The following is a 25,529-nucleotide window of genomic DNA, read 5'->3' as shown; positions in this document are numbered from 1 at the left end:
TTGGGTTACAGACACTTCAGGTTACAGATTCCACTAACCCAGAAATAGTACCTTGGGTTAAGAACTTTGCTTCAGGATGAGAACAGAAATCACACAGCAGCGGTGCGGCGGCAGCGGGAGACCCCATTAGCTAAAGTGGTACCTCAGGTTAAGGGCAGTTTCAAGTTAAGAACGGACCTCCAGAATGAATTAAGTTCTTAACCCGAGGTACCACTGTAGCTGGCTCAGAATGCCACAGTTCACCTTCTGATGTGTAAGGAGGGATGAACATGTACAATTAACTGTTTTAGCAACAGCACAGCTGCCTGTGAATTTCTGGGCCCAGTCCAAGGTGCCAGTGCTCATCTTTGAATCACAACACAATTTTGGTTACAGGTAGGTAGCCATGTTGGTCTGCCATAGTCGAAACAAAATTTAAAAAAATCCTTCCAGTAGCACCTTAGAGACCAACTAAGTTTGCTATTGGTATGAGCTTTCTTGTGCATGCTATCTGAAGAAGTGTGCATGCGCATGAAAGCTCATACCAATAACAAACTTAGTTGGTCTCTAAGGTGCTACTGGAAGGAATTTTTTTTATTTTGTTTTGAACACAATTTTGATCTAGCATACTTTAGAAACTCTCTAACCCTGTATGGAGCCCTACACATCTGTATATTGCAGAAAGCAAGATCAGCAGCAGCTAGAAACAAGATTTCCACTACAGTTACCTCAAAACTCTTGAATAATTTCCTGAGGGAGGTCATAAACTGTCTCTCTCTCAAGAATTCTGGAGGGATCACAATGCTCATCTATTTCCATGGCTTTCAGCAGCCAGGATGAATATGGCCAAACTATGCAGGCTGTACTAGTAGGCTGTTGAATTTAACTGAATCTGAGTTTTAAAGATTTTTTGTTTTTTATATTTCAAATGCAACAAACCTTATGCAAACCCCTTTTGCGCTTAGAAAACATTACAATAAAATGTATTAAGTAAAACGGCCAAAAGTCCAATGGTAGGTAGGTGTTGAGAAGAAAATTACCGGTATTATTTTTATTAGTTATGTTCCTAACAAAAGTGACGCAAAACAACTTACAGAAACAGTATAAACCAAATTAAAAACCGATAATAACGCAACCAATAAAAGCCTAAAAACACATCTATACAAATACTGTGGTACCTTGGGTTAAGAACTTAATTCGTTCTGCAGGTCCGTTCTTAACCTGAAACTGTTCTTAACCTGAGGTACCACTTTAGCTAATGGGGCCTCCTGCCACCGCCGCACGATTTCGGTTCTCATCCTGAAGCAAAGTTCTTAACCCGGGGTACTATTTCTGGGTTAGCGGAGTCTGAAACCTGAAGCGTCTGTAACCCAAGGTGTAAAAGACAAATCTTACTGATCCTACCCCGCTAAAAAAGGCCACAAATATCTGAGACCCTTCAAATTAAGGACCAAAAGCCCAGATTCTTAAATAGGAAAACTTGGTTTAGCACCTAAAAACAAATAATGATGTCACCAGGTGTTTCTCTTTGGGGAAAGCATTTCAAAAGCAGGCAGCCACCACTGAAAAGGGTTGCTCTTCTGTTGCAACCGTCTAGAGCAGGGGTCGGCAAGGTTAACCTCGCCTGGGCCAGTTCACTCCTGCAGAGATCGCTCCGTGGGCCAGATCGCATCGGTGTCTGCGCAGGCGTGCTTTCCGGCGCAGCAGAAGTAAGTCCCCGCTCCGTGCCGCGCCAGTCTAGTGCAGTGCACAGGGACTCGCCGAGTGAGCGGCTCAGTTTGGAGGCGGCTTGTGGGCCATTTAAACAACACCCCCCCATCAGCCGCTTGTGGCCCATGGGCCGCAGGTTGCCAACCCCTGATCTAGAGCTCACGTGGAAGAAGCACATGGAGAAGAGCTTCAGACAATAACCACAGGTTCTGGGCCTGTTCATGTGGGGAAATATGGTCCTCGAGGTAGTGGGGTCTTGAGCACATATGGCTTTACAGGTCAAAACTAGCACTTTGAATTGAGCCTGGAAATTATCTGGCAGTCAGTGAGTCATGCCAGAATTGGTGCTATATGTTTAACCATATATGTGCTAGTCAACGATTTGCCCACTAAATTCAGTATCAGCTGCAGTTTCCGAATACCTTTCAAAGGCAGCAGCATGTATAATGCATTGCAGTAATCCAACATAGAGGTTACCAGACATGGACAATGTAAGTTAGGCTGTCCCTTTGTCTTCTCAATGGAGAAAGTTTACTAGTACAGTGGTACCTCCAGTTACGAACTTAATCTGTTCTGAAGGTCCGTTCTTAAGCTGAAACCGTTCTTAACGCGAGGCGAGCTTTCACTAATGGGGCCTCCCACTGCTGCCGCGCCGCCAGCACCTTCCGCTTGCATCCCGGGGCAATGTTCGCAACAAGGAGCATCTACTTCCGGGTTAGCGGTGCTCGTTACCCGAAGCATTCGTAAAGAAGACAGTACGTAACACGAGGTTCTACTGGAGGAAAATGAGCCTTGGAAAACAATATGCTCTGATTTGTCGGGGCAATCAGGAAGTTGTTAGTAACATTTAAGGTGCTGGATATATTTTTCAAACTTTTATATGCATAGCAAATGGTTTACATATATTCAGAAACTTCTGGGGGCCAAATACCCTTTTAAGAACTAATTTCTTGTGTGACTTAGCTGGCCAAATTTCTATGCCACTCTTCATCTTAGGATCACAAAGCGGTTTGCAATATAAAAACACAAAAATGCATACCAAAGTAGCAAACAAAAACAATACCCCCACAGTTTAAAAGGCCATAGATCGTTGAATTACCAGTGTTTCTCAAACTTGTGTCTCCAGCTGTAGTTGGACTACAACTCCCATCATCCCTGACCACTGGTCCTCCTAGCTAGGAATTATGGGAGCTGTAGTCCAACAACTGCTGGAAACACAAATTTGAGAAACACTTAGCCAAAGGGCTGGGAGAAAAGGAATTTTTTTGCTTGGCATCTAAAGATATGTAAAAAAAGGAAGTGCCGCCCTGCCCTGTTCAAGCTATACCTGCTACTTCTCCACCCACCCTGCCACCTCTATGGCTGGCAGAGAAGTGGTGCTGACACTGGCACTAATTTTGGGCAAGTTCTCACCAAAAACTGCAGATACCAGTGCTGCTTCTGCACCAGCAGCAGGATACACATGGGGATGCCGGCTAGGGTGCTTCTGCTGCCTGAGGCAGCCACTTCAGTCTGCCTAACAGCTGAGCCAGTTCTGCCCAACACACCCTGCTAGGGTGTTCAGAAACCAGAGAAGAATGCCCTTCCCATTTGATAATCTGAGAGCAGGAGCTGATATGACACTCCCATTCTCTAATGATAGGATTTGTAAGCAACGCGGGCAGAGGTAACAGATTGCGCACACACTCTATGGGCAGTGTGGTGTGGAGAGAATGATACTGAGAAATATGGAGGGGTCACCTGACATATCAACCAGCTAAGGCATCCTCTTTCTTCTTCATGATACTTCTCTCTGTGACTCCAAGAGGAACAGTAAAGGGACAGAAACTGGCAGAGGCAGGTGTTCATAAAAAGCACAGCCACCTCACCTTCTTGCTCATTTACCTACACTCTTCCTCTGGACAGTACAATGACAGAGATTACAACCCATCACTTAATACTCCCTACCATGCTAGAATACCCACAGAACAAGGGGAACTAAGCAAGAGGTGGAAGATCCAGCAGTTTTCTTTTCCCTCCAAGCACAGCATGGAAGTTTGTTCTTCTATAGAAGCCTCTACTTCCCTGTTAGCCATATTTCTTTCAGCAGAGCGACAAGGAGGATTGGGCCCCATAAGGCTGCAACTACATGTTCTGCTTGCTAGTCCTATATCACACTCACTCTGGATGGGGTAGTAGGAATGATTGGGCTTGCTGGGCCAATCCTCACTACTACACAACCCAAATAAAGATCACAGAGAAGCTGAGCCAGAGGTTGAACAAATGTGCAAACAGTGAATTGCCCACTTGCTGAGAGCAACAAGAGGGGGAGAGAGCAGACAGGAAAGCGAACAGACAAGGGCAGCAGCAGCCCAGGCTTTCTCACCAGACAGTTAAGAGAGAAGGTCAGAGAGGAGACAGGAGGTACTACTGAGCTCTCTGATTCTTCATAGGCTCTCCCTGAGCAGGAAAACTGGTTCCAGTTCTCCGTACTGGGTTTGAGGAGAGAGGAGTTGGGAAGGCAGAAGCAGGAACCGCGCCCGCCCCCTCTTGCTCGACCTTTACCCCAACACCTGCTAGATGGAGAGGGCAGGTGAGTAGTTGGAGACAAAGGCGGCAACAGCAGCAGCTTTGAGCGTCACCTGCGCTTGGGGTGGGTGCGATGGGAGACGGAAGCGCTGATCTCAGCTGCCCAAGCAGGGACACCCAAGCGGCCTGGCCAAGAACTCAAAATCCCCTATGAGGAAAGCACCAAAGACCATGAGGAATTTGTCTGCCTGCTTCTGGGTGGGTGGAGAGAGAAGTGGTTGAGCTCCCTTACCGAGGAACCCTGCGATTAAGAAACATCCTCCTCCCAAGCCCGTTTTAAACCGCGAAAGCGCTAGGAAGGCGTAACCCCGAACCGGTTTGCGCCTTTTCAACGTTACCGAAGATGTTCCCTGTGCAGAGGTGACGTCTGGGGCGACCGCCCTTTGTCCGCCAGGTAATGAGGAGCTCCTCGGCGGCCTCCTCCCCTCCGCCCCGTCTCAAAAAAACCACCTTTGCCTTTCTTCCTCCCCGCGGCCGCTTCTCCACCGCCCCTCGGGCACTTCCTCCTCAGAGCTCCGGGAAGCGCAGCCTCTGGGCCTGCGGAGCTCTCTCGCTCGCTCTTCCTCATGCGAAGGCGAAGCGCCAACCCCACTCGCTCACTCCGTCACACACACAACACACTCTCGCCTCTTCTCCCTCCGCGCCTGGGTCTCCGCTCCTGCCTACCTCCTGCCAAGAGCTCCCGCAGCCTCCAGGCCGCTTCGCACACCTCAGGCACCAGCCGAGCTCGTCGCCGCCGCCGCCCCGTTGCCTCGCTGTCTCGAGATCTGCAGGGCAGGGCGCGGCCTCCTACAATGGCGGGGAGGGCCCACCGGGCGGCCAGAGGAGAAGCAAGCGGAACCGCCGCGCGTGGCCACAGCCCGGGAGAGGAAGGGGCGGAGCTGGCCAGGCGGCTCCTGGCGCAGACGGCGGCGCGAAAGGTGGGCAGGGGCCGCCGAGAGGGCGTGGAAAGAACGGCGTTGAAGACCACAACTCCCAGCATGCATCGGGACGCAGCGGAGCTCCGCTTCTCCCCCGGGCCGCCTGTCTAGAAGCAAGTCTTTTCGCAGAGGAAGAGAAATATGGGAGGGGAGATGCGCTTGCCTGTGACTTGGGGGTCCTGGAGACAGCTTGCGGTTGGGGAAGAGCAGAGTAGCGGGTGTCTCTTCCCTCAGAGCCTGTGTCTGTTGCTTTTAAACTGTGTTTTCTAAAAACACATTTTTTAAAATACCATTTTTAATTTTTATTTATTTATACTCGCTCTTGCCCATTTTAAATTTAGGACAATGATAAATATTGTTCATTAAGAATTGCAGTATATTCGGTGTAATTTTTAGTAGGAACTGGTCAGTGTAGCGTTTCCGTTTGGTTGTTTGGTGCTTGGGGAAAGGGAAGTACAGTATATGGGACGTTATTGCTGATTAAATTAACTAACATTCGTGTTTATTACCTAAGTTGGTTGAAAGTTGCAACTTGAGCTTCTTTTGTAAACTTCCCTAAAAATGTTACTAGGGAAGCAAGCAGGGGAAGCACCCCAACATCAGACTTGTAAGGAACAGCGCCTGCTGAGCAGCTGTTTTTCTTTCAGGCTCTCCCTTGGCACAACTCCAGGGCAGCTTTTGATGCAGGGACACATACAAACACTCAGTAGACTCCCTCTTGTGTTGACACAGATGACACCATCCCTACTTGCTCTCTCTGAATTGTCTGTATTATTAACTATTCTTGCATCTGGCCCTTCCTCACAGAGCCCAGGATGGATAACAGACATAACATTAAGAACAAAGTTAAAATCATTATCTAAATTTTTTTTAGGATTTGTGTGTTTTATTTGTATTTTTTATTGTTAAAAAGAATAAAAAAAATTGAAAAAAATCATTATCTAAAAAACAGTAATGTACTTAAAAACATAGAAACCACCAGAATTTAGTTATACTGGTACAGTACTTTCATTCTTGCTAAGCACCCAAGGCTTGCACACACACAAAAAGTATTGAGCTGTTGCCTCTGCAAAAATGATCTGGGATCTGCAGATATCTACAAACCTAGTTCCTGCCTTCTTCCTCCTAGCCCTCTGGTTTAGATAATGAGCTTGCTTCTGAGCACAGCCAGCAATCACCAAACGTTCAAGCATTTCCTATGCCCTCCTTACCCATACACACAGTACTGTATAGCATGAAAGACATATCTTCAAAAATGAACATCACTCAGTATCACCATTTTTATTTAAAATACATATATGTATCATTTTACTGTCTATAAAGTCATTCACATCTGCTGAATGGAAAAGTATTAACCATAAAACACAGAAGCCTAAAACAACGCCAACATACCATTAAATTCCAGATAAAATCAGTGATACACTTCAAAAACAATTGCAGCAGCTACAATGCCAAAGCAATTAAGGTACCAAGTGATTGACTCAAACCAGACTGGAGAACAAATTAAACCCAACCCAGATCAACAGGAAAGAATTCCCCTAGTACCTGGAATACAGTCAAGGCAGTGCCAAATCAATCTCCTTTGGGAGGGAGTTCCATAACTGAGGATGCAACCACATAAAATCTGCCCCTACAAAGCAACCAAGTGAGTTTCAGTTCTGGATGAAAAACCAGATTGAAGTGGGTTTACAGTTTCATTCAAAACTGTCGTGATGGTATATGCTAAAGTGCATATGTTCATGTTTACTTAACACTTAGCCGTTCTTGTATCAATGTACTGAGAAAGTCATGATGGGAAAAAGTAAGGCCTAAAAGCCTGGCTCATTCCACATTTGGCATGTTTCTCTGGCCGGTATCACTAGATGTACTGATTTCTGCAAGCCAAACCCAAAGAAAGTTAACAATGAATCATCCTCTAGGAATCGGAAAAAGCAGTGAGCACATGCACCCCTACCTAGTGACTATACAACATGTAACACTAAAAAAACAGAACTCATAATACTGACACTGCAGCGTCTCTTTGCTTACATAAACACCAAGGCCAGGCTGGCATAGAAAAAAATATTTGAGGGTACAAGAAATTTCCCATGGGACAAGCTCTATCTTGTATGATCAGCTAGAAAGAAAAAACAAGCAGAGCTTGCTTGCCCATTCAGCATTTCCAGCTCAAGGCACCAGCTAGTGCTGCCAGTGGGACTCTGCAGCAGCATATTAAATTTTTTTTCCCCTCCACTCCTCCTTTTGTGGAAATATTTAAACAGAAACAACCGTTCCTTTTTTATATAAAAAAAATAAAAGGTCATAAACATGTGCATGCTTTTATGAATTAAAAGAACACTGGTCCTTGAGAGAAATTTCATAGCCTTTTCTTGAAAAAGAACAGCCTCCTTGCGATAGGTGGTACGGTACAGTATCTGTGAAATCTGAGCCATAGCTGGACTGACCGTACACTGATGATACATCAAACTGGCGGCAAGCTAACCATCTACCCAATATAGTTACCGATATATACATAACTTGTCACCTTCTTCCAAACAGCCCTTTTAATGTTATCACTTTAGTGCTGCACTTATGTTTGAGTGGGTAGAGGAGAGAGATGCACAATAATTGAATGGGAGCCGGGGCAAAAGAGTGCAAGCAACAGCTTTATGTCTGCCTTCCAGGCCAGCTCCTACAGAAATTGATGCTGACAGTTGGAATCCTTCTATTGACCTTTCATGCTATTTACATATCCTGAGGCTTGGGCCTCTCACTTTACCTCCAGTTCCATACAACAGTTGTTTTTCCGTAAAACAAAACTTGAATCACCACCAAAAGACAAAGCTATCTGCAAACCCTTATATATCATTCCTTAGATGTCCAGGCACATTCCAGTAAGTGTATAAAATAAACTAATTTCCAGTAAATTTCATCCTGCTAAAATGATGTACACATTGAATAAGCCAAGCAACTTGTGTGTACACTGTACATGTATTCTCTGGACAGACTCAACACCCAAATTCTGCCGTTTTTCCAGGACACAAGCTATTCTGTGTTGGAAAATTTGCTTTTAATGTAATGTTGATGCACATTCATGTGCTTTTCCTGCTGCAAATTCACAGACCCAACTAGCAAGGTACTGAAGGACCTGTATTGGAAAATATTGGGAAAGTGCAGCACTTTTGAAAAGGATCTTATGAATAAATCTATGACTTCATGGAGAACTATCCTCATGCTTTTTCTATACAATTTTGTTAGGCATGCTTCCATTTTGATTTTATCAATATAATTTTTTACATGGAACTGTTTCTATTCCATCATACCTAATGAAGAAATCCAGACTTGCAGTTCAAAAGTCTTATGTATCAAATGCATCTAATCTTACCAAAAGGGGAAACATTTAAACATGGAACTTCTTGATGAACATGATTAAGAGGACCAGCTTTGGATCCATAGTATGCAGTATAAAACTGTCAAATTGACATTAAACTAAAAGGAAACAAGGATAAGATAAACAACTGAAGCTCACAGCTGTCCTCCCATTATGTGCTACAGCTGCTCATATATGGAAAGTGGAGAAACAAAAATAACCCATCTGCAATTGTTTTCTGCAGTGGCTCCCTTCCCCCAAACAGATGCAGAGCAATCTTCACAGAGAACCTGAGGTAGTAGCTGAAGTATTGCCTCAGCGATCATCATTCAGCACTTTGTGCGGGGAGAACAAAAGACCAGTGTTAAAAGCATCTCATCAGCTAGCGAAAGATGCCACAAAACAAGTCTTTTATATAGTTTTAGTGGAGATCCAAAGAAAATTCTTGATAATTCAGAGACAACAAAGCCAGTACAGGTAAGAAACAACCAAATAACATAAATTCAGCAATAAACTGCAGTTGTACATTAAAGAAATTTTCTTTTAATTAATTAGTAAATATTTTATGCTGTCCACAAATATGGAAAGTGGCACATCTTTCCCTTTGAACCTATTTTGCATACTAGCAGCCACTTATGTGTGAAGTTTGTTGACAATAGAAAAGTTAAGAATTTTTGGAGCTGCTCAGTTTTTCCATTAATGAAGCAATTTCCTCCCTGTATTTCCTTGTATTTTCAACGCTAATGATTTACATCCAGTGCTTTCTCAGAACTTGGAATAATTCCACCTGTTCTGTTATCTTCTGAGACATATTTATCCAGTTCATGGTTTAAAAATGAGCAGTTTATAAACTTCCTTCCAAAGTATTATTGCCACTTATAATTGTTTCTATTTTTCTGATACCTATGATTGACTACACATGAAAAAGGAACCTGTGTTTGGTTTTTTTAGGGATCAAAAAATTCTCCACCCCACCCCCCCTTTTTATTGGTGGTATCAGAATTGTTAAGTTAGGCAGGTTTCACTATTTCAAAATTTGATTACATGGCAATTTTGAAGGCACATATTTATCTGATACTAGATCAGCCTATTCAGGAAACATGTACAAAGTCGGGGGGAGGTGAGGAGGAGACTAGAACAGATCAAAAGCAATGCAGCCATGCATATGATACTGCACAGTCAAGTAAGAGGCACTTGGCCTGCTCCTAGTCTGTGATGTTGGGCCAATTCTAAGCCTTTTCTTCTGTTCCCGTCTCTGGTTTGTCTGGTGTATTTAGACAGTTTTTCCATGATGATTCAATAACCTTGTTCGGTTTTACTGTGAGCTCTGAACAAAGGAGAAGCATCCATGCTTGAATAAAGCTGAAAGGATAAGACTGGAACACAATATTGTGGTAGCAAGAGTCCCTGTGCATACCAACATAAGATGGTGTTTGAGCCCAACTGGTATCTGCAGTTTCAGTTCCTCGGTTACCTACGAAAGAAGAGTTGCACATTAGAAGTCAAATAAGGCCACCTTCATTCAAAATGTATACTCCATACAGGGCATCACAATTTAACTCTAATCATTTCTCTTCCTATATTCTTTAATTAAAAATGTATTGCAATCCAGTCATCCCATACCTTTCACAGCCTGGGGCAGCTGCTCCTTGCTTCCTTCAGAAGCAGTTAACATAACCTTCTTGGTCTTCCTTGTCAGACCAGAGAAAAACTTGCTCACATCATGGGGAAGAGTAGATAATCTAGCTTACCACTCATTTCCAGTTACTTTATCCACAAGAGAAGATCTCTGCCTCTTTCTCCTTCCCATGATTCCCTCTGAGGTTTATTAGTCACCAGGAGCAGTGTGGAAGTTCCCATCTTCTTATCAGCCCTACCCTTATCTACCTACAGCCTATACTGGCTGCTTTCTGGTCAGGAGACTCACAGGCAAGCAGCTTCTTAGCCTAGCAGTCTGTTTCAGCATCTTAAAAGTTGCCTTGCACCAACCAACTTTACAGCGCAATCCTACACATGACTATTCAGGAGCAAGTTTCAGGAAGTCCACTGGAGTTTCCTCCCACGTGCAGGGAAGGGATTGTAGCCTTTAATCATTTTTCTATACAGCAATGTGGTGAAAATTTTGAAGATTAGCATTTCCAGCCAAACAGCCTTCCCATCTGCAAACAGGAGCTACAATCCTATGAACATTTAGGCTACTAAAATCCCAGTGGAGCCTATTTACCAGGACCAAGCAGTGACAAAAAATTTAAACAGATGAATCAAAATTGTTACAGACAGATCTATTTCTAGAAAAACTAAGAGATGTAAGAAGTATGAACACACATCTTTGAATTTCATGCTATCCCAATGGCATGTGTGTATATTCTTCTGAGAACATGGAGCTTCTATTTCAGTTTCTTTCAAACATTCCAGGGAAAGGAAGACTAAAAGAGAGGGGGGGAAACAGAACATAAACTTAATATTCAGGAAAGAGATCACTCATATTTTTTCATGAAGTATGTCTCTCAGTTCTGTATCTATCTTTACACATCTCCTCAATGCTTCTATAAAAATATAACATTTTATCCCCAAATTTTTAATGATTGTATATTGCCCTTTTTTATTCTTATTCTAATTGTTCCCATTCTCATTCCCCAAAGAAGAAAAGTCAGTCTCGCTTACATTTTTGGCAATGCATCAATAGATCTGGACTCTTCAGTACAGTAGAGATTTTCCCATCATTCTCTGCTGGCCGGTGATACCGGCAGTGCAGAGGTAATAATCCTCTAAAACAGGAAAAGCATTCAGGGTCAGGTCTCATATAAATGAGGACAGAAACGTCAGCAGCTAAGTACTCGGGAGCTTCCAAATCTATGTTATCTGCCATCATCAATGCCTGTAGAAAAAGTATAACAACATAATTAAAAGCAGGGCATTATTCCAGAAGATAATTTCATTATAGGCAGTAGCACCACAGCTATCTTGCAGAGAAGCCCCAAGGCTGGTACCAGTGACTTATTCATGTACAGTATTTGTCTGTTAGTAATGCAGTACAGGTGACTCCCCACTTATGTGGGAGTTACATTCTGTGAAATGTTCGTAACTGGGGAGCCCACTGCAGTACATATAGCTTCCAGCCCAACAGCTGTTGAGTGGGATAGAGTGGCAGCAGCGAGAGCTCCCGTATGCCATTTTTGAGCCCTTGGAGTCTTTTTTCTGGACTTCTGTCTCACTGTCGTCCTCTTTGGGCTCTGGGGAAGGTCTCCTTGCGAGCCACAAGGACTTTCCAGCTCTCTCTAACTATTTCAGGTTAGAGTTTGTTTGTTTGTTTGTTTGTTTCCTGGCACTGCACATATATGCAGTTGCACGTGAGTCGATTGCGTGTAAGTGAAGGAGGGATGCTTGTATTGTGAAATAACGTTCTTAACAACAACTTAACAATGGAAGCGAAAATTGTCAGGGGTGTCAGTAAAGTAAAATGGAAGTTAAAAACAACGTGAGTAATAAATACAACTTCAGAAAGAAGTGGGGGAGACACTGTATTGTTTTTGGTAAATACCCAAAATAGACTTTTGTCTAGCCCCTTATGCGATAAAATCTCATCTCCAATGGTTTCTTAATCGAGTGCCTACTTGTACCTTTAAAACATGAACACAGGAATGTAACATTACAGCCAGCACTTACAATAACAGTTACAAGGATCCAAAAAGCTATGTGTGATTTGGTCTGTCTTTGATTATCAAGCCTTTATGCCATAAGTAGCCAACCTCTAGAAGTTGTTGCACTACAACTCCCATCATCCCTGACAATTGGCTGCAATCCTATACACACTTATCTGGGAACAAGTCCCACTTAGTTCAGTGGGGCTAACTTAAGAGGAGGTATGTATAGTATTGCTCTGCCACAGATAGAGTGGTTAGGCTCATAACTGTTTGCTTCCAAGAAGGGACAGGTGCTGCCTTAGAAGCCTAACTTTGTGTACATGTAGCTATTTTGTGCCCTATTAGCTTTCCCCGTCCACAAAAGTCATCCCAAAAACCTTACCTCAGTGAGATTGTGCTTTTGTAAAGATGTCAATTCATAGGGATCCACATATAGTCCTTTTGGTAAGTGTACCTTAGTTGCCACCATGCAGCATCTGAGGCTTTCATCAGCTGTACTGATATTTACCCGAATCAGCAGATTTCTAACATTTAAAACAAGAAAACAATAAGCTTTTACAACAGAATGCCATCAAAACATACCAATCTCATTTGTGTATAAAGTACTTTTAAAAGACTGTGATATTATATTCCTTAATCTGTGGGGGTTTTTTCCCTACAGCTACAGGGCCCCACATACTTGGGTCTGAGGAAACTGAGAATGTTTCTGAGAGATTTATCACTGACATTCAATTTTATGTGTTTTAATTGTTTGGTTGTTGCCTTGGGCAAGTTAAAGCAACTAACTAACTAACTAACTAGTGTTTTAATTGTAGCTGTGTGTCTTTTTCCATATTTCTGCTCTGAGACCATTTTCTGGTACGTGACAATAAATAAATGGTAATAACCCCCACTAAAACTCGGAAGAAACCCACAACATATAACTTTTTCATCTTTTATATTAATGGACAGTTGAAGCTGAGAAGTCTCAATCTAATTGGCTTTGCATCGCTTTAATTGGACTAAGATTCAATACAACTAGGTATTGGTCCGAGTTGTCGATGAATCCATGTGACTTAAGATAGACTTTTAACAAATCCATGTGACTTAAGATAGATTAACAATTGTTCAATGGAGTACCAGCATCCCGCAGCATCCATAAACATGCCACTAGGACATTTAGTTTAACATATCAGTTTACTTGACTACATACATGGTATATGGTAAAGCAGATGCAAAAGTCTGAAGAATTCAGGTCTTATTAAGACACTAATAACAGAAGCACTAACCAATATCTGTTTGTCATAAACCCACCTGTGAAAGCCATCTTTCAAAAGCTGTTGCCTGACCTCAGGACACATGTTCTGTGCATCTATAAAAACAGAAAATACATGAGAAACTGACATATTTTAAAGCAATCTAAAACACCATTTCAACACAGTCAGAGTTTGTTCTTCTGTTCTTTAGGAGTGCCTTTTACAGAACAGAGGAACTGAAGTAATTTTGATCAATAAAAAGATTGTTCTCTCTTGAAGCCATGGCAGACAACAGACTTTTAATCCAGTCTTGCAAATAGTTGCTGACTAACAGCCTAAATAACCCAGTGGCAACCACACTAGCCCTTCCACCTCCCTACCACCAATTCTAGAAGGCACAGCTTACAGCTAAAGGAAAAACAAAGGATCTATTTGCAGTGTTGTTGTTGTTTAGTCGTTTAGTAGTGTCTGACTCTTTGTGACCCCATGGACCATAGCACGCCAGGCACTCCTGTCTTGCACTGCCTCCCGCAGTTTGGATGAGCCCCTCATTTGCAGTGAGCCTCCCACTATAAAAAAACACTGAGCCTTCCAACAACCAGAACACTCCACTGTTTCTGACAGTGTTCCCTCTACCTCAGAGAGAGGGAAAGAAGCTAGCAACAATCAGAAATCATCATTGTGTTTCCCTGGGTAGAGAAGCAATGCATAAATTAATGGCTGCTGATTTCTCCTTAGGGTAGAGGAAGACATTCAAATGCAGCAGAATAAGGGATATGCTAGGAGTAGATATCAAAACACTCGTTTCTAATTAGGCAGTTTAAATATTGCCATCTAACCACTCACAATGGTCCTGAGTTACTCCTGTGGACTCAGTGGACTGCTCAACAATGTAAAATGATTGTACATAAAGGAAAAAGACATAAAATAAGCTTTTTGAATGTGTTAGAATATAGTCAATAAGGCAATGAAGTGGATTTGCATACATAAATTGAAAATGCAAACACAGTATCAATAAAGGACAGTTAAGCACTCTGCAACACACATGGAATCCAAGAAAATGAATAATGTACAACGTTTGTTTACCAACTAGCTTCGGGAAAATAACACTGATTTCAACTTACACAAGCATTTTGGTAGGCACACACAAAAAATGACCCAAAATGAGTGGATACTCATCTGAAGAAGCACATTCTTTTCCTGCTGAAACATCTCAGAATAAAACTGCAAGGAAAAACAAATCACATTAAAGAATAGGAGCTTTTGTCCATGGCTTAGAACTTGATTTGTGACAAAACTGTGTGGAAGTAACAGTAACAATTCACTCTAAGACAGGGGTTGTCAACCTGGTCCCTACCACTAGAAACTAGTGGGCGTTTCTGGATTCTAGGTGGGCGGTAGGGGGTTCTACAGCACAAGCTGAATCCTCCTTCCATCAGGCACTGGTGGGCGGTAAGGAAATTTTACCATCAAGAAAGATGCATTAGTGGGTGATAGGTATAAAAAGGTTGACTACCACTGCTCTAAGATAAGTCTTTAAATGGAAATCCCCATGAAAGAAAATAATAAGCAAAGTGAAACATTATTGCTTTTAGGGTATGTGCATTTTTCCAGACCTTCTCAGAATTGTATCACAGCATGCTTTGGCCCAAACTATTAATATTTGTGTCCCGATTACACTGAAAGCCTGAGATAACGTAGAGCTTTACAACAATGAAGGAATATAAGATATAGACTGTCATGTCCATATGGGCCATACAATTAGCCATCTGATGGGCATGTTTAAATCAATGTTATCCCTGCTCATATGTCTCTGAAACCCAGTGTCTGTAACAAAATTCACAAAAGTGTAACTTAGAATCACTTAACTCAGGCATGTGAATACTCTGATCATAATTATTAAAAAAACAACCCCTGCAACCAAGCCTGGAAATTTAGGTTTCTGCATTTAACTTATCTAGCCTACACTGCATTGTTCTAGTTAAAAATTTATTGTGTAGTAAGTGTTCATGATAAGCAACGCACTCCCATCCATATCCTCAGACAAGAAAAAAGAATGTGGCAGGTGGGCTGGGTGGGGAAATGACTCCTGCTCAGAAGTGGAAATTGGCACCGTGGGAAGATAACCAAGGATAATCATGTCACTAGGACGTATACAGGCATATGAAGATAATGGCACTGCGGCACCTAAGCCACATTGTGTCACAGAATCAGAGATCACAAGTGTATAGCCTGTGGAGAGATCTGTGTATTCCCCCTTCTTTCCCTCTTTGGAAGAAAACCAGGGACATAAAACCAGGGACATAACTACTCCACCGTACAGCCTTTTCCATCTACTGTTATGAATGTTCTTTGAAGGTGCCTTGACAGAGATACTGTCCATGCTGACACTCTACCATGTATATGGATTTATAAAGCCTTAATGTTGCCGAACAAATCATATGTATGAATGTTACTTTGTATGTATTAATTATTATGTATGAATTGGCACTTTTACAAGTGCCACATGTTTGTTCCACACTTGCAAGAAACCAATACTCCAGTGTGACAGCGCTTATTCTATGGAACTCCCTCCCCACTGATATTAGGCAGGCGCCTTCACTGTATTGTTTTTGGCACCTGCTAGATTTTTTTTAGGCAAGCTTACCTATACTGTACTTTATTTAATTATGTACATTGTTAACAACTGCTGGTTTTACTTATATTTGCTCTTAACATTCAGTTTTATCAATACTTTTATGAATGTTTTGGTCAGTTTATCATTTATTTCACAAAATTTATATACCACTTGATCGTAACCACTTAGGGGTTATGGATGATTAATCAGTATATAAATTCTGTTAAATAAATAATATAAATAATGTGTTTCCAATCTCATGGCCGCTATATATTTATATCATCCATACAAGAGTTCTCCTGTTTTTGCCAACTATGTTCTCTTGGGAGCTTTGAGCTTCACAGCCAAGAAGCCTGTCTGACCCATCAACAGACTTAAAAGGAAATGAGCCCCAGTGAAATACTGTAATCTTTTTTTCTCCGCATAGAGTACGAACCATATAAAAAAAGAAGACCGCTTCTGTCAACAGTTTGGAATCTTTTAAGCAAATTAAATTATTTTGCAAACTCGCACGAGGCAGGAACATTCCACCTTTCAAGGAATATCTATCTCAAGCATTTGGGGACACAAAGGGAGAGGGGAATCAATCAAGGGCGAGTGCAACTTTCTGAAGCAGAAACCACCCAAGGCTACCCTGGAGAGGAGAAGATCTTGGGTGCCCCAGGACGCAGCCCTTTCGCTTGGTCACTCTAGGCGACGCTGCTAGGGACTCTGCGAGCGAAGGCTGGCGGTCCGCAGGGCCACTGAGCTCCCCCACCCGCTTCCCACAAGCACCGAGTCGAGAGTATCCCCTCGGACATGTTCTTCTATTCTGCCTCCCAGGCTGAAGATACTAGGGCGGGAGGGCCAGCTCTTCCCGCACCTCGAGAGGGCCGCGGGGTCTAAATCCCAGGAAGCCCAACGATGCCCCCTTACTTCATGCACGCGCCGTCTCTTCCGCCCACAACCAAGGTCCTCCCCGCTTCCAGAGCGTCCTCATGGGCGCCTGACTTGGAGAGCATAGCTGGACTGAACTCCACCTAGCCAGGGCCTCCGCCTCCGCCTTTCTCAGGACCATAGAAAGAAGAAAAGGAAGCGAGGAAAAGCAAAGAGAATCTCCTGAAGCGCCACGGAACCTCTGCAAAGACGTCCCTTCGCAGGCACGTTCAGGGACGTCAATGCCGAAGGGGGCCTGATAGAGCAGCGACGGCGGCGAGCCGTTGTCATGGTGACGAGTTGGATGCTGGGGCGCGTGCGCCGCGCTGCAGCCGATGCAGAAGAAAATAGGAAGCAGTGAGGTCCTTGAGGCCTCGGAAGAAGGAAGCAGTCGCGGTGCGTGCGCAGGCCGGGAACAGGCCGGGACTCGGTTTCTCCCTCGCCTGCCTTAGTCGCCCTGCTCGCCTTTGGAAACAAACTGTTTTTAAAAGCTGAGGAGTCGCACCGCTGAATGGGGTCTGAGAGGGATCATCTCCTAGGTGGTGAAATACGAATTTCGCTATTCAATGCACCGCGCCACTTAAGCATGCCTTTGTGAAGCCACTGGCAGTTTTAATATCTGAAGTGGGATCCTGTTTCATAAGCGATTTTAAACTTCCTGGTCCTTTTAAACACCGCTAACGTGTCTCAGTAGCTTATCAAAATAAAAAGTTGGCTCACTGGGCATGAATGAATGTGGTGTCTTCTGACTGAGCCTACAGCAGGATGTCTTACGTGGCAAAGAAATGTGGCATCAAATTAAACCCTCCCTCTATTGTTTTAATCTATGAAGATCAGCTCAGGAATAATATACGCAAGCGCATCATGCCTATCCGGAATTTCTCCAAGTTCTCAGGTATAGCATGCTTATTTTTCTAACCTATCGCTGGTCTCTTTCCCCAAATAGACAAGTTCAGATACTGCTGCCATCACAGGAGTTTGTCACAACCTTCACCAAACTGGTGCTACCCAGATGTTTTGAACCACAGCTCCCATCAGCTCCAATGAGTGGCTGCTCTCTAAGGCTGATGGGAGTTGTAGTCCAAAACTTCTGGAGGGCACCAGGTTGATGATGCCTGATCTAACAGCTCAGCATTGGAGATGGTGGACAATCCAATATGCAGGAAAAAAGGAATAATAGATGGGAATACTGTACTGGCAACAATCTGTAAACTACACATTGTTTAGTCATCATTGAATCCGCGTGATCACATTCAGGATTGTGTTTGAGAAAGGTACTGCTTCAGCCATTTGGTTATTAAGCTTTGATGCGTGTTATAGTGGAATTTGGCTTTTCACTCCACAGAAGACTGCAGGTGTAATATACATATACTGTATGTATGTGTATATATATATATATATATATATATATAGCATCTCCCTCTGTTCCTCACACATAGGTGAGAAAGAGGTGGGATATAGTCCTCAGAGACAAATATTTCTGGATTTTAAAATGCATATTTACAAATAAACAAAATTATGAATTTTTGTTACCTGGACTTTTTGTCTTTTCATTGGTGCAGATTGCAGCAGGGCAGCAGAACAGCTAAAGAATAATCCTCGGCACAAGACTTATTTAGAAGGTGTCTCAATGGAACAGCTACAAAAATTACACAATTTGCTGAGATGCCAGTTGGGGGGACAAAATATGACTCAAAGTCTGGAGCAAATTCAGCGGGAAGAAACAATTGACCCAGAAGAGGACCTGAACAAACTAGATGACAAGGAGCTAGCCAAAAGGAAAGAAATTATGGATGCACTGTTTGAAAAGAACAGAAAAAAGAAAGATGACCCTGATTTTGTCTACAATGTAGAGGTGAAGTTCCCACAAGAAGAGCTTGAAGCCTGTGAGTGGGATGATGAATCAGATGATGAGTTTTGATCCATAATCAAGCCGTGGATTGATGAATCTTCTCATATTGGGAATATATATCTCATGCCTCTTCATATTTTAGAAGCCAAACTTGAGTAATCAGTCAGCTGCTACATTTTATACTGTGAAATTAGATCAAGACTTACATTTTTTTTAAAAAAAATGTAAACATGTTAATGAAAAATTGTTTGGAGGTGCTTGATGAAAAAGATACAACCAGACTCAAAAGAGTTTTATATAGACTGTATGCTAGTTCTTTGCCATTGTAAATAAAGCAATGGATCTACTTCAGTGCTTCACATTGCAGCATTAACTTTGCAAAAAAATTAACTCTGCAAGTAATTGATGTCTTATTGATTGTTTTGCGATGTTGTTTAATTACCGGAGGTGCCAGTTTGTCCGTTAAACTTCCAAACTTTCAGTTACCTCTCTCACTTTCTAAAATTGCATCAGAATATGAGCTACAATATTTGATAGTTGCAATATTACTGTTTCACACTAAAATGATACAGTTATTTATTTATTTATTTTAAATTGCTTTTGGGGAATCACAATGAAACCATTTATGTTTAAATATGCAGGGCTGTGTTGAAACTAATGCTCTTAAGTTATTGTTAACATGGGGTTTGGGGAGTGTGATAAATAACGGCTTAGAAGTCAAATTAACAAGCAGTCCTAAAGCCAGCTGAGAGGCCATTAGAAACATTAAGCAGCATTCTGCTAGCAAAGAGGGAGTCCTTACTACACTAGCAGAAAGCACTGCTAGCATATAAAAGTAATAGGGGAGGAGGCAGGGAAAAAACCTGCTCTCCCCCTTTCTACCCCGATTGGAGCGAAGGAAGTGATTATTCTTTTGCCACAGAATCAAACAGACACTAACTTAGGATTGTTCTGTTTCAGTTAGTCTTTCATGTGGTGCTAATAATGGATGCTTTATTGTGAGACTAAATTGATATGCTTTCTGTTTCCATTTTTATGTAGTCAAACCTGAAGAAACAACTGTCCAATAAAGTAATTTTGAATAGCTGAAAGAGCCGATAATGTTGACAGAATTAAATGATGTCTAATAACAAGAATGACAGGTGTATGAAATGATGGCAGCAATAGACAGCTTTTTAGAAAAGGTTCTTGAGTCTCCCTAAAGAATGTGTTACCCATTGTAGTTTTTTCTAAGGGCCCTACAGGTGGGCTACTGAATAGTGTAATAAATGTGCACTAGTTTTCCATTCTCAGTTTCACCTCCATAGCACAATGTGAAACTGATTTGAGTTTCACCTCATTTGCACAATGTGAAACTGATAAGGCACTTCTGATGCTTCACCACTACAGTTCTCTTGTTTATTGACCCTGTTGTGGGTCCCATTCTGTAGAATTTTAACCCAGTTTGGGAATGGGTGTGTGTATGTGAGTTGGGCTCAGAGAATACATGAAGACACTACAATTTAGATAGATAGATAGATAGATAGATAGATAGATAGATAGATAGATAGATAGATATGTAAATTCAAAAATGTACCCCAAGACACATGTATGCAAACTATAAATTTCAAACATATATAAAATTTGGTCTCCGGAGGGCAATATTTTATTACTTAACTACTCACTTTTTGGCAAATTTCTTCACTTTGCAGGAATCTCAGAACATTTAAAAGTATCTCTCCAGGCAGAGAGCAGCTTAGGAATAAGTTGTATTGTTCCTTGGACACTTTACAGTCTCTAGTGTTTGGGAAAGTATTAAAGCTGATTAATTGGAATTATTTATTTATTTTTATTTACTTGACAGGAGGCCTTTTTCAGTAATGAACATATACTTGTTATAGAAAGTTTCTTTGTGAAGTCAATTACATTCTAACTGTATAGCCTACAACATGATAAAAGAAATGAACACTAGATGCTAGACCTTTTTAATTATAAAAAGAGAACATCTGGGAATGTCAGCTTCCTTCCTATTTTATGAGATCAAAGTTTAAGTTATATTTAAAATGTCTAATAGCCAAATCAGAAGAAAGACAAAGAGATCTTGTGAAAGATGATTGTGATGATGATGATTAACCCAATGTATGTATTGCAGTTACAATCTCCAAGGTTATCCCTTGCATGTATTGCATTGGAAATCATTTTCCCAAACCCAGATGTTTAAATTTTGGAACACCATCCAATTAGCATGCAGCAATGGTCAGAAATGTTGCCACTTGGTCTGCCAGCAACAAAATTGCTAGGCTGCACTCAGATGAGGAACAAATGAAAGTAGGGTGTGTGGATAGCAAATTATCACCACAAACACAAAATGTGTTAACAAGCTTCTATACCTACAGTGATTGTAGATGTATAATAGGTTACTTTATATATTTAAAAAAATGACTTTTCTGCAGTAAGGGGAAATCTGAATTAATTGTAAAAGATGTGCCAGCTGGCCTTTTGATGATGGTGTGTGGATGCTGCCAAAAATTGCATGCATAAAGAGTACCAATTTCTCAGTAAGCTGCAATCCATAGACTCCTTTACCCAAAAATATTTGCAGCACAAATCCCGTTGTTTAGAGTAGGGACCTATGAATCTACCAGTTTCAGTTGTCTTAAGTTTCTCATTTTTTCCAAACTTAAATTCATTTCTCTACATTTCCACAGCAGTTTGAGATTTCTTTAAAAAAATCTCATGAACACTTACCAGCATTTTAGTGCACATTCCTCCTAATATACACATTTTTGAAGCAATTTCCCCTTGTTGTTGTTGTTGTTTAGTCGTTTAGTCGTGTCCGACTCTTCGTGACCCCATGGACCATAGCAGGCAGTGGAAGACAGGAGTGCCTGGCATGCTATGGTCCATGGGTCACGAAGAGTTGGACACGACTAAACGACTAAACAACAACAAATAAAAGTCAGAATGGAGAAGCAAACTGGGGGCAGGGGGGCGGGAGTTTAACTCTCTACCTGCAGTTATCCTGACAAAACGTCTATCTTTGCATTTCAAAGGAAGCTCCCATTGCTGCCAATTAATGCATTCACACAATTAACAGGACATCCAGATTGGTCCTAAGCCAGCAGGCAAAGGCTGGTTGTGGCAAAGAGAGATGAAGGAAAGGGCAAGGAGGGAGATCAGAGCTCACTGAGAACACAGAAGGGAAGCTTGGGCTGGCATTCAACCTGCTCACTCCTACAGCCCACATTATTGGCTATATTTCCATATGTATTCCCATCATTTGGTGTGCATTGCACTAGTGGCTGGAGGGTGGGACATGGGCATAAGTGTGGGTAAATAATTATTTTAGGAATTGGGTGCTGATACGTATCTCTATATCACATTACAGAACTATCTAAGGATTTTGTGGAATCCTCATCAATGAAAGTGTTTGGGGCGGGGAAAACTAGGCTGATCAAAAGCGGTCATAAATTATTTGGGATAAATCAATCTATCTGTGAAACAGATGAAATGGAGGGGGATTTGCCAGTTGAGCTACATTCTTTAATAGTATTTTAAACCTTTATTGATTGATTGATTGATTGATTGATTGATTGTGCACTGCTTTTCCTTGAGGCACTCCAATCTCTGTTCCATGCCCCTCCTCTCACAAATATTCTAGAAATGCACCACATAAAACATTAGCAAACAAGCCTGTGGCAGAAAGAGCGTACGGCAACATCGTGCGGCAGATGGGAAAAGCCACTGAAAGAGAATGTAAAGAAGCACTGAGGTAAAGGCAGTTGGAAGCTAGCCAAACACACGAGGGTAAGCTCAGCTGGCTGAATATTGTTGTTGCACAAAGCAGGGCAATGCACTGATGTGGCCCACACTGTAGGCACATGTTGAAAACCTAGACTTCATATGTGGGTTGCATACGTACCATGCATTTAAAGTGCATGACTCCCCCTCCCAAACTATGTAGGAAACTGTATAGTTCATTATGGGTGTTGGGAACTGTAGTTGTGTGAGAAGTAAACTACAGTTCCAAGAATTATTTTGGGGAAAGTCATGTGCTTTAAATGTATGGGTTATCAGCTGATCATCAGGGCTTCTGTGCACAGTGCCATGCCGTGCAAGAACAGCTCGCCTGACACAGCTGCAGCATCAAGTGATTGGCAGGTGGTGGAGACAAGGGTGGGGCCTGCCAGTTGGATCCAGTTCCCCATCCCTGATCTAGAGGACTGTAGGAAACAGGAGATAGTAATATAAGGCATGTTAAGGCTGTTAAGTAACTCTGTGAGGGGGAAACTACAGTGCCCAGAATTCTTTGAAAAAGAACGAATGTGTTTTGAGTGTACTCTAAAGGTATAGTGTGTACACAGCCTTGAAGTCAAGCATGTGGAGCAACTTCACTGAAAAGTGCTGTGGTTGAGGTTAGCAGAAAATTGTACCCCTGGTGGTTGACTGGTGGTGCCTCATTTGCACATGAAAGCTTTCAGTGAGCTGACCTCTAGGCTCAAAAAGTTCAAAAGGACTCAAAGACACTAGCCAATCTACTCCAACTCCTTGTAAAAAACCTGGGCCATCCCACTCACTAGTCCCCTCACCCCAGAACAGGATTTCAGTCTGAGCCACAAACTTGGGACATGAGCCCAGGCCTTCAGATGATTCAACTCCTGCCTTCACAGAACTTCTTTTAGCTTTCCTTGTAACTGATGTGGTTTCTCCATTGGTGTACTTTGATCAGATAAAATGCGAAGTTAATTCCCTTTTCTCCCTAACCACCTACCAATTTTCTGTTGGGCAACACCCGATGCCGATTCTGCTAACCACATCCTGAACTGAGTAATTTTTTTCCCTCTAACAAAAGCAGAACCAGTTAATCTTCACTTATCGTACAACGAGGAAGCTAAGACATCTGCCTAATACAGGAAAAGAGGCACAGTCATTGCTGGCATCTCCCAGCACATCGAAAAAAACAGGGCACCTTGTACCACCATAGTGTGGGGACAGCAACAATGAAAGCATTTGGAGGAACAGATGCCAGCAATTACAGTCTATCTCCTTTTCAAGGCACCTTTTGCAGTTTATTAAAAGTTTTAATTAATCTAACCAATTCAACAGTTAAACATCCCACCCATAATGTTTCTATATCCAGGAGTCTGACTTGGCTCCCACAAAGCATTTTTTTTCTGGCACTCTCAAGACCCTACCCATTTTTGTAGTGGCAGGAAAATGAGAGGAGAATAAAGTTGGCATGGTGCTGTGCTGGACAAAGACAATTAAATCTCTCTCTCCAGATGTTTGGTGGGGGGATGCTTGTCAGACTTTGTGTGTCTGTGTCCTGTATGGTTGTGTATGCATATGTGCAAGAGTATTCATGCAATCGTGTGGGGTGACTACACCCATCATTGGCATGTGATCACTATTGGTCAAGGCTGAATGTGTCTCTCTCAGGCCAAAAATATTTAGCCCCTCCTCTTTAGAATTTATTCACTATTTACCCTGCACGTAAAACAAGTAAGTCTCAGTCACAGTAGCCTTGAAGACTGTGCTAATTATGCATGACTTTTCACAGGAAACAATTTTCTTCTGCATGAGGTATGTGAAGTGGACAGTTCTGCACATAATATTTAGGTTGCACTACCTCGTGACTGACATGAGGCCAAGTGAAACGCAAGCATCTGAAACTGTCCTGTTCTTTCATTTGAACTGTGCGTTATTTATTGGTAACTGAAACCTGACCCTACATTTCAGAACGAAAAGTCGACCAAGATGCACCCACACATCTGCAGGGTGTGCATGCATCAGATTCAGAACATAGCCTGAGGTTTTCGCAGCATGTGGTTTTCCTGCCTGTAAACCTCTACCACAGGGACGCCTCAAACAGCCAGCGCTGATCCACATACATACCAAAAACAAGCTGCTTACTAAGAGAATGCCAGTTTCCTGCTCTTGCCCTGTGACACCCACTTCCATTACATTGTTTTTACTGCTGTAATTAGGATCACGTCTACACCTTGAATTTAAATCACACACCGTTTTAACAGTCATGGCTTCCCCTAAAGAATCCTGGGAATCTCAGACCACACATTAGTACAGTTTGTCAAAGGTCTCCTAACAACTTTAGCAGGCCACACATTTTACACAGCAAGTGGGGAGTGATCTAGAAACCTTAAAATAAAATAAAAAGAAATTCTGAAGGATCTTCAGATGTTGACAATCTCTTTGTGAACTGATGTGTTTTGCCATGGACAATGTTATCATAACCACCCTGATTTAATGCTCTGAGGGCCAAGCCAGAAATACAGGGCCATCTTGTCTATACTGAAATGCGTTTGCCCCACTCACATATCAAATGGGTGCGTCTACTCTTTACACAAAACAAAATAGGCTCCAACCCCACTGCACCTTGTAGCTCACTTCTGGCTTGAGAGATCAGTCAAAGGGGATGGACCACTGCACTGGAGCACAGCATGGTAAGGGGATGAAGGGGTCTAGATTTTGCTCTGTTCTCCCCTTGCACTTCTTTGTGTGTGCAACCATAGCAATTTCAGGTAATGATCAAATAGCTGTCTTGGAGCATGTAGGCAGCAAGATGCTTGCATTGCCACCTGCATCTATAGCCCAGCACAAAACTTGGGGGTCAGTTGGAGTGAGAGGTGCCAGGTTGGTAATCATTTCATACAGTCTTCCACATGCCATTCACATCTGCAGAAAAGTTATGGCTTCCTTATACCCCACCATTTCCAGTTTTATGAATTGCACCTCCTTGACAT

General features: G+C 42.2%; 3 protein-coding genes across 5 annotated transcripts in view; 1 reads left to right on the top strand and 2 right to left on the bottom strand.

Annotated features, from left to right (window-relative positions):
• The window catches only part of PAK2 (p21 (RAC1) activated kinase 2), a 41,345-nt gene extending 36,205 nt beyond the window's left edge, over positions 1-5,140 (bottom strand). The window contains exon 1 of the mRNA XM_035132445.2: positions 4,924-5,140. The gene's annotated coding sequence lies outside the window, so the exon portion shown is untranslated. The remainder of the gene's footprint in view (positions 1-4,923) is intronic.
• Positions 5,141-6,192: 1,052 nt separating this feature from the next.
• Positions 6,193-17,150, bottom strand: PIGX (phosphatidylinositol glycan anchor biosynthesis class X). Of its 3 annotated transcripts, none has more exons than XM_035132447.2 (7): positions 16,459-17,150; positions 14,530-14,629; positions 13,464-13,521; positions 12,553-12,694; positions 11,191-11,404; positions 10,852-10,952; positions 6,193-10,000 (listed from the first exon to the last, which is right to left on the bottom strand). In XM_035132447.2, exons 1-7 carry the CDS (start codon positions 16,546-16,548, stop codon positions 9,842-9,844), a joined length of 864 nt encoding a protein of 287 aa, XP_034988338.1. In that variant the 5' UTR covers positions 16,549-17,150; the 3' UTR covers positions 6,193-9,841. The 3 variants fall into 3 exon arrangements, with proteins under 3 accessions (XP_034988338.1, XP_034988341.1, XP_034988342.1); XM_035132450.2 differs by having other exon boundaries at positions 16,938-17,147; XM_035132451.2 differs by having other exon boundaries at positions 16,885-17,048.
• Positions 17,151-17,318: 168 nt separating this feature from the next.
• CEP19 (centrosomal protein 19) lies at positions 17,319-20,638 on the top strand. The gene is made up of 2 exons (XM_035133460.2): positions 17,319-17,832; positions 18,500-20,638. The coding sequence occupies exons 1-2, from the start codon at positions 17,703-17,705 to the stop codon at positions 18,856-18,858; spliced, it is 489 nt and encodes a 162-aa protein (XP_034989351.1). The 5' UTR covers positions 17,319-17,702; the 3' UTR covers positions 18,859-20,638.
• The last annotated feature ends 4,891 nt before the right edge of the window (positions 20,639-25,529 follow it).

Source organism: Zootoca vivipara, chromosome 5, assembly GCF_963506605.1.
Source record: "Zootoca vivipara chromosome 5, rZooViv1.1, whole genome shotgun sequence".
Taxonomy (NCBI): Eukaryota; Metazoa; Chordata; class Lepidosauria; order Squamata; family Lacertidae; genus Zootoca; species Zootoca vivipara.
Note: the sequence above shows the minus strand (reverse complement) of the source record. Positions and strands in the feature narration are given on the sequence as shown.

What these genes read in the sequence shown, in the direction of transcription:
- PIGX (XM_035132447.2), bottom strand. Translation starts at nt 16,548, where the DNA reads ATGTTCCTGCCTCGTGCGAGTTTGCAAAATAATTTAATTTGCTTAAAA. An exon ending in TTGAAAGATGGCTTTCACAG is followed by an intron (nt 12,695 to 13,463) that starts GTGGGTTTATGA and finishes TTTAAATGTTAG; the next exon opens with AAATCTGCTGATTCGGGTAA. An exon ending in ATTGATGCATTGCCAAAAAT is followed by an intron (nt 10,953 to 11,190) that starts GTAAGCGAGACT and finishes CCTCTCTTTTAG; the next exon opens with TCTTCCTTTCCCTGGAATGT.
- CEP19 (XM_035133460.2), top strand. Translation starts at nt 17,703, where the DNA reads ATGTCTTACGTGGCAAAGAAATGTGGCATCAAATTAAACCCTCCCTCT. An exon ending in GAATTTCTCCAAGTTCTCAG is followed by an intron (nt 17,833 to 18,499) that starts GTATAGCATGCT and finishes TCATTGGTGCAG; the next exon opens with ATTGCAGCAGGGCAGCAGAA.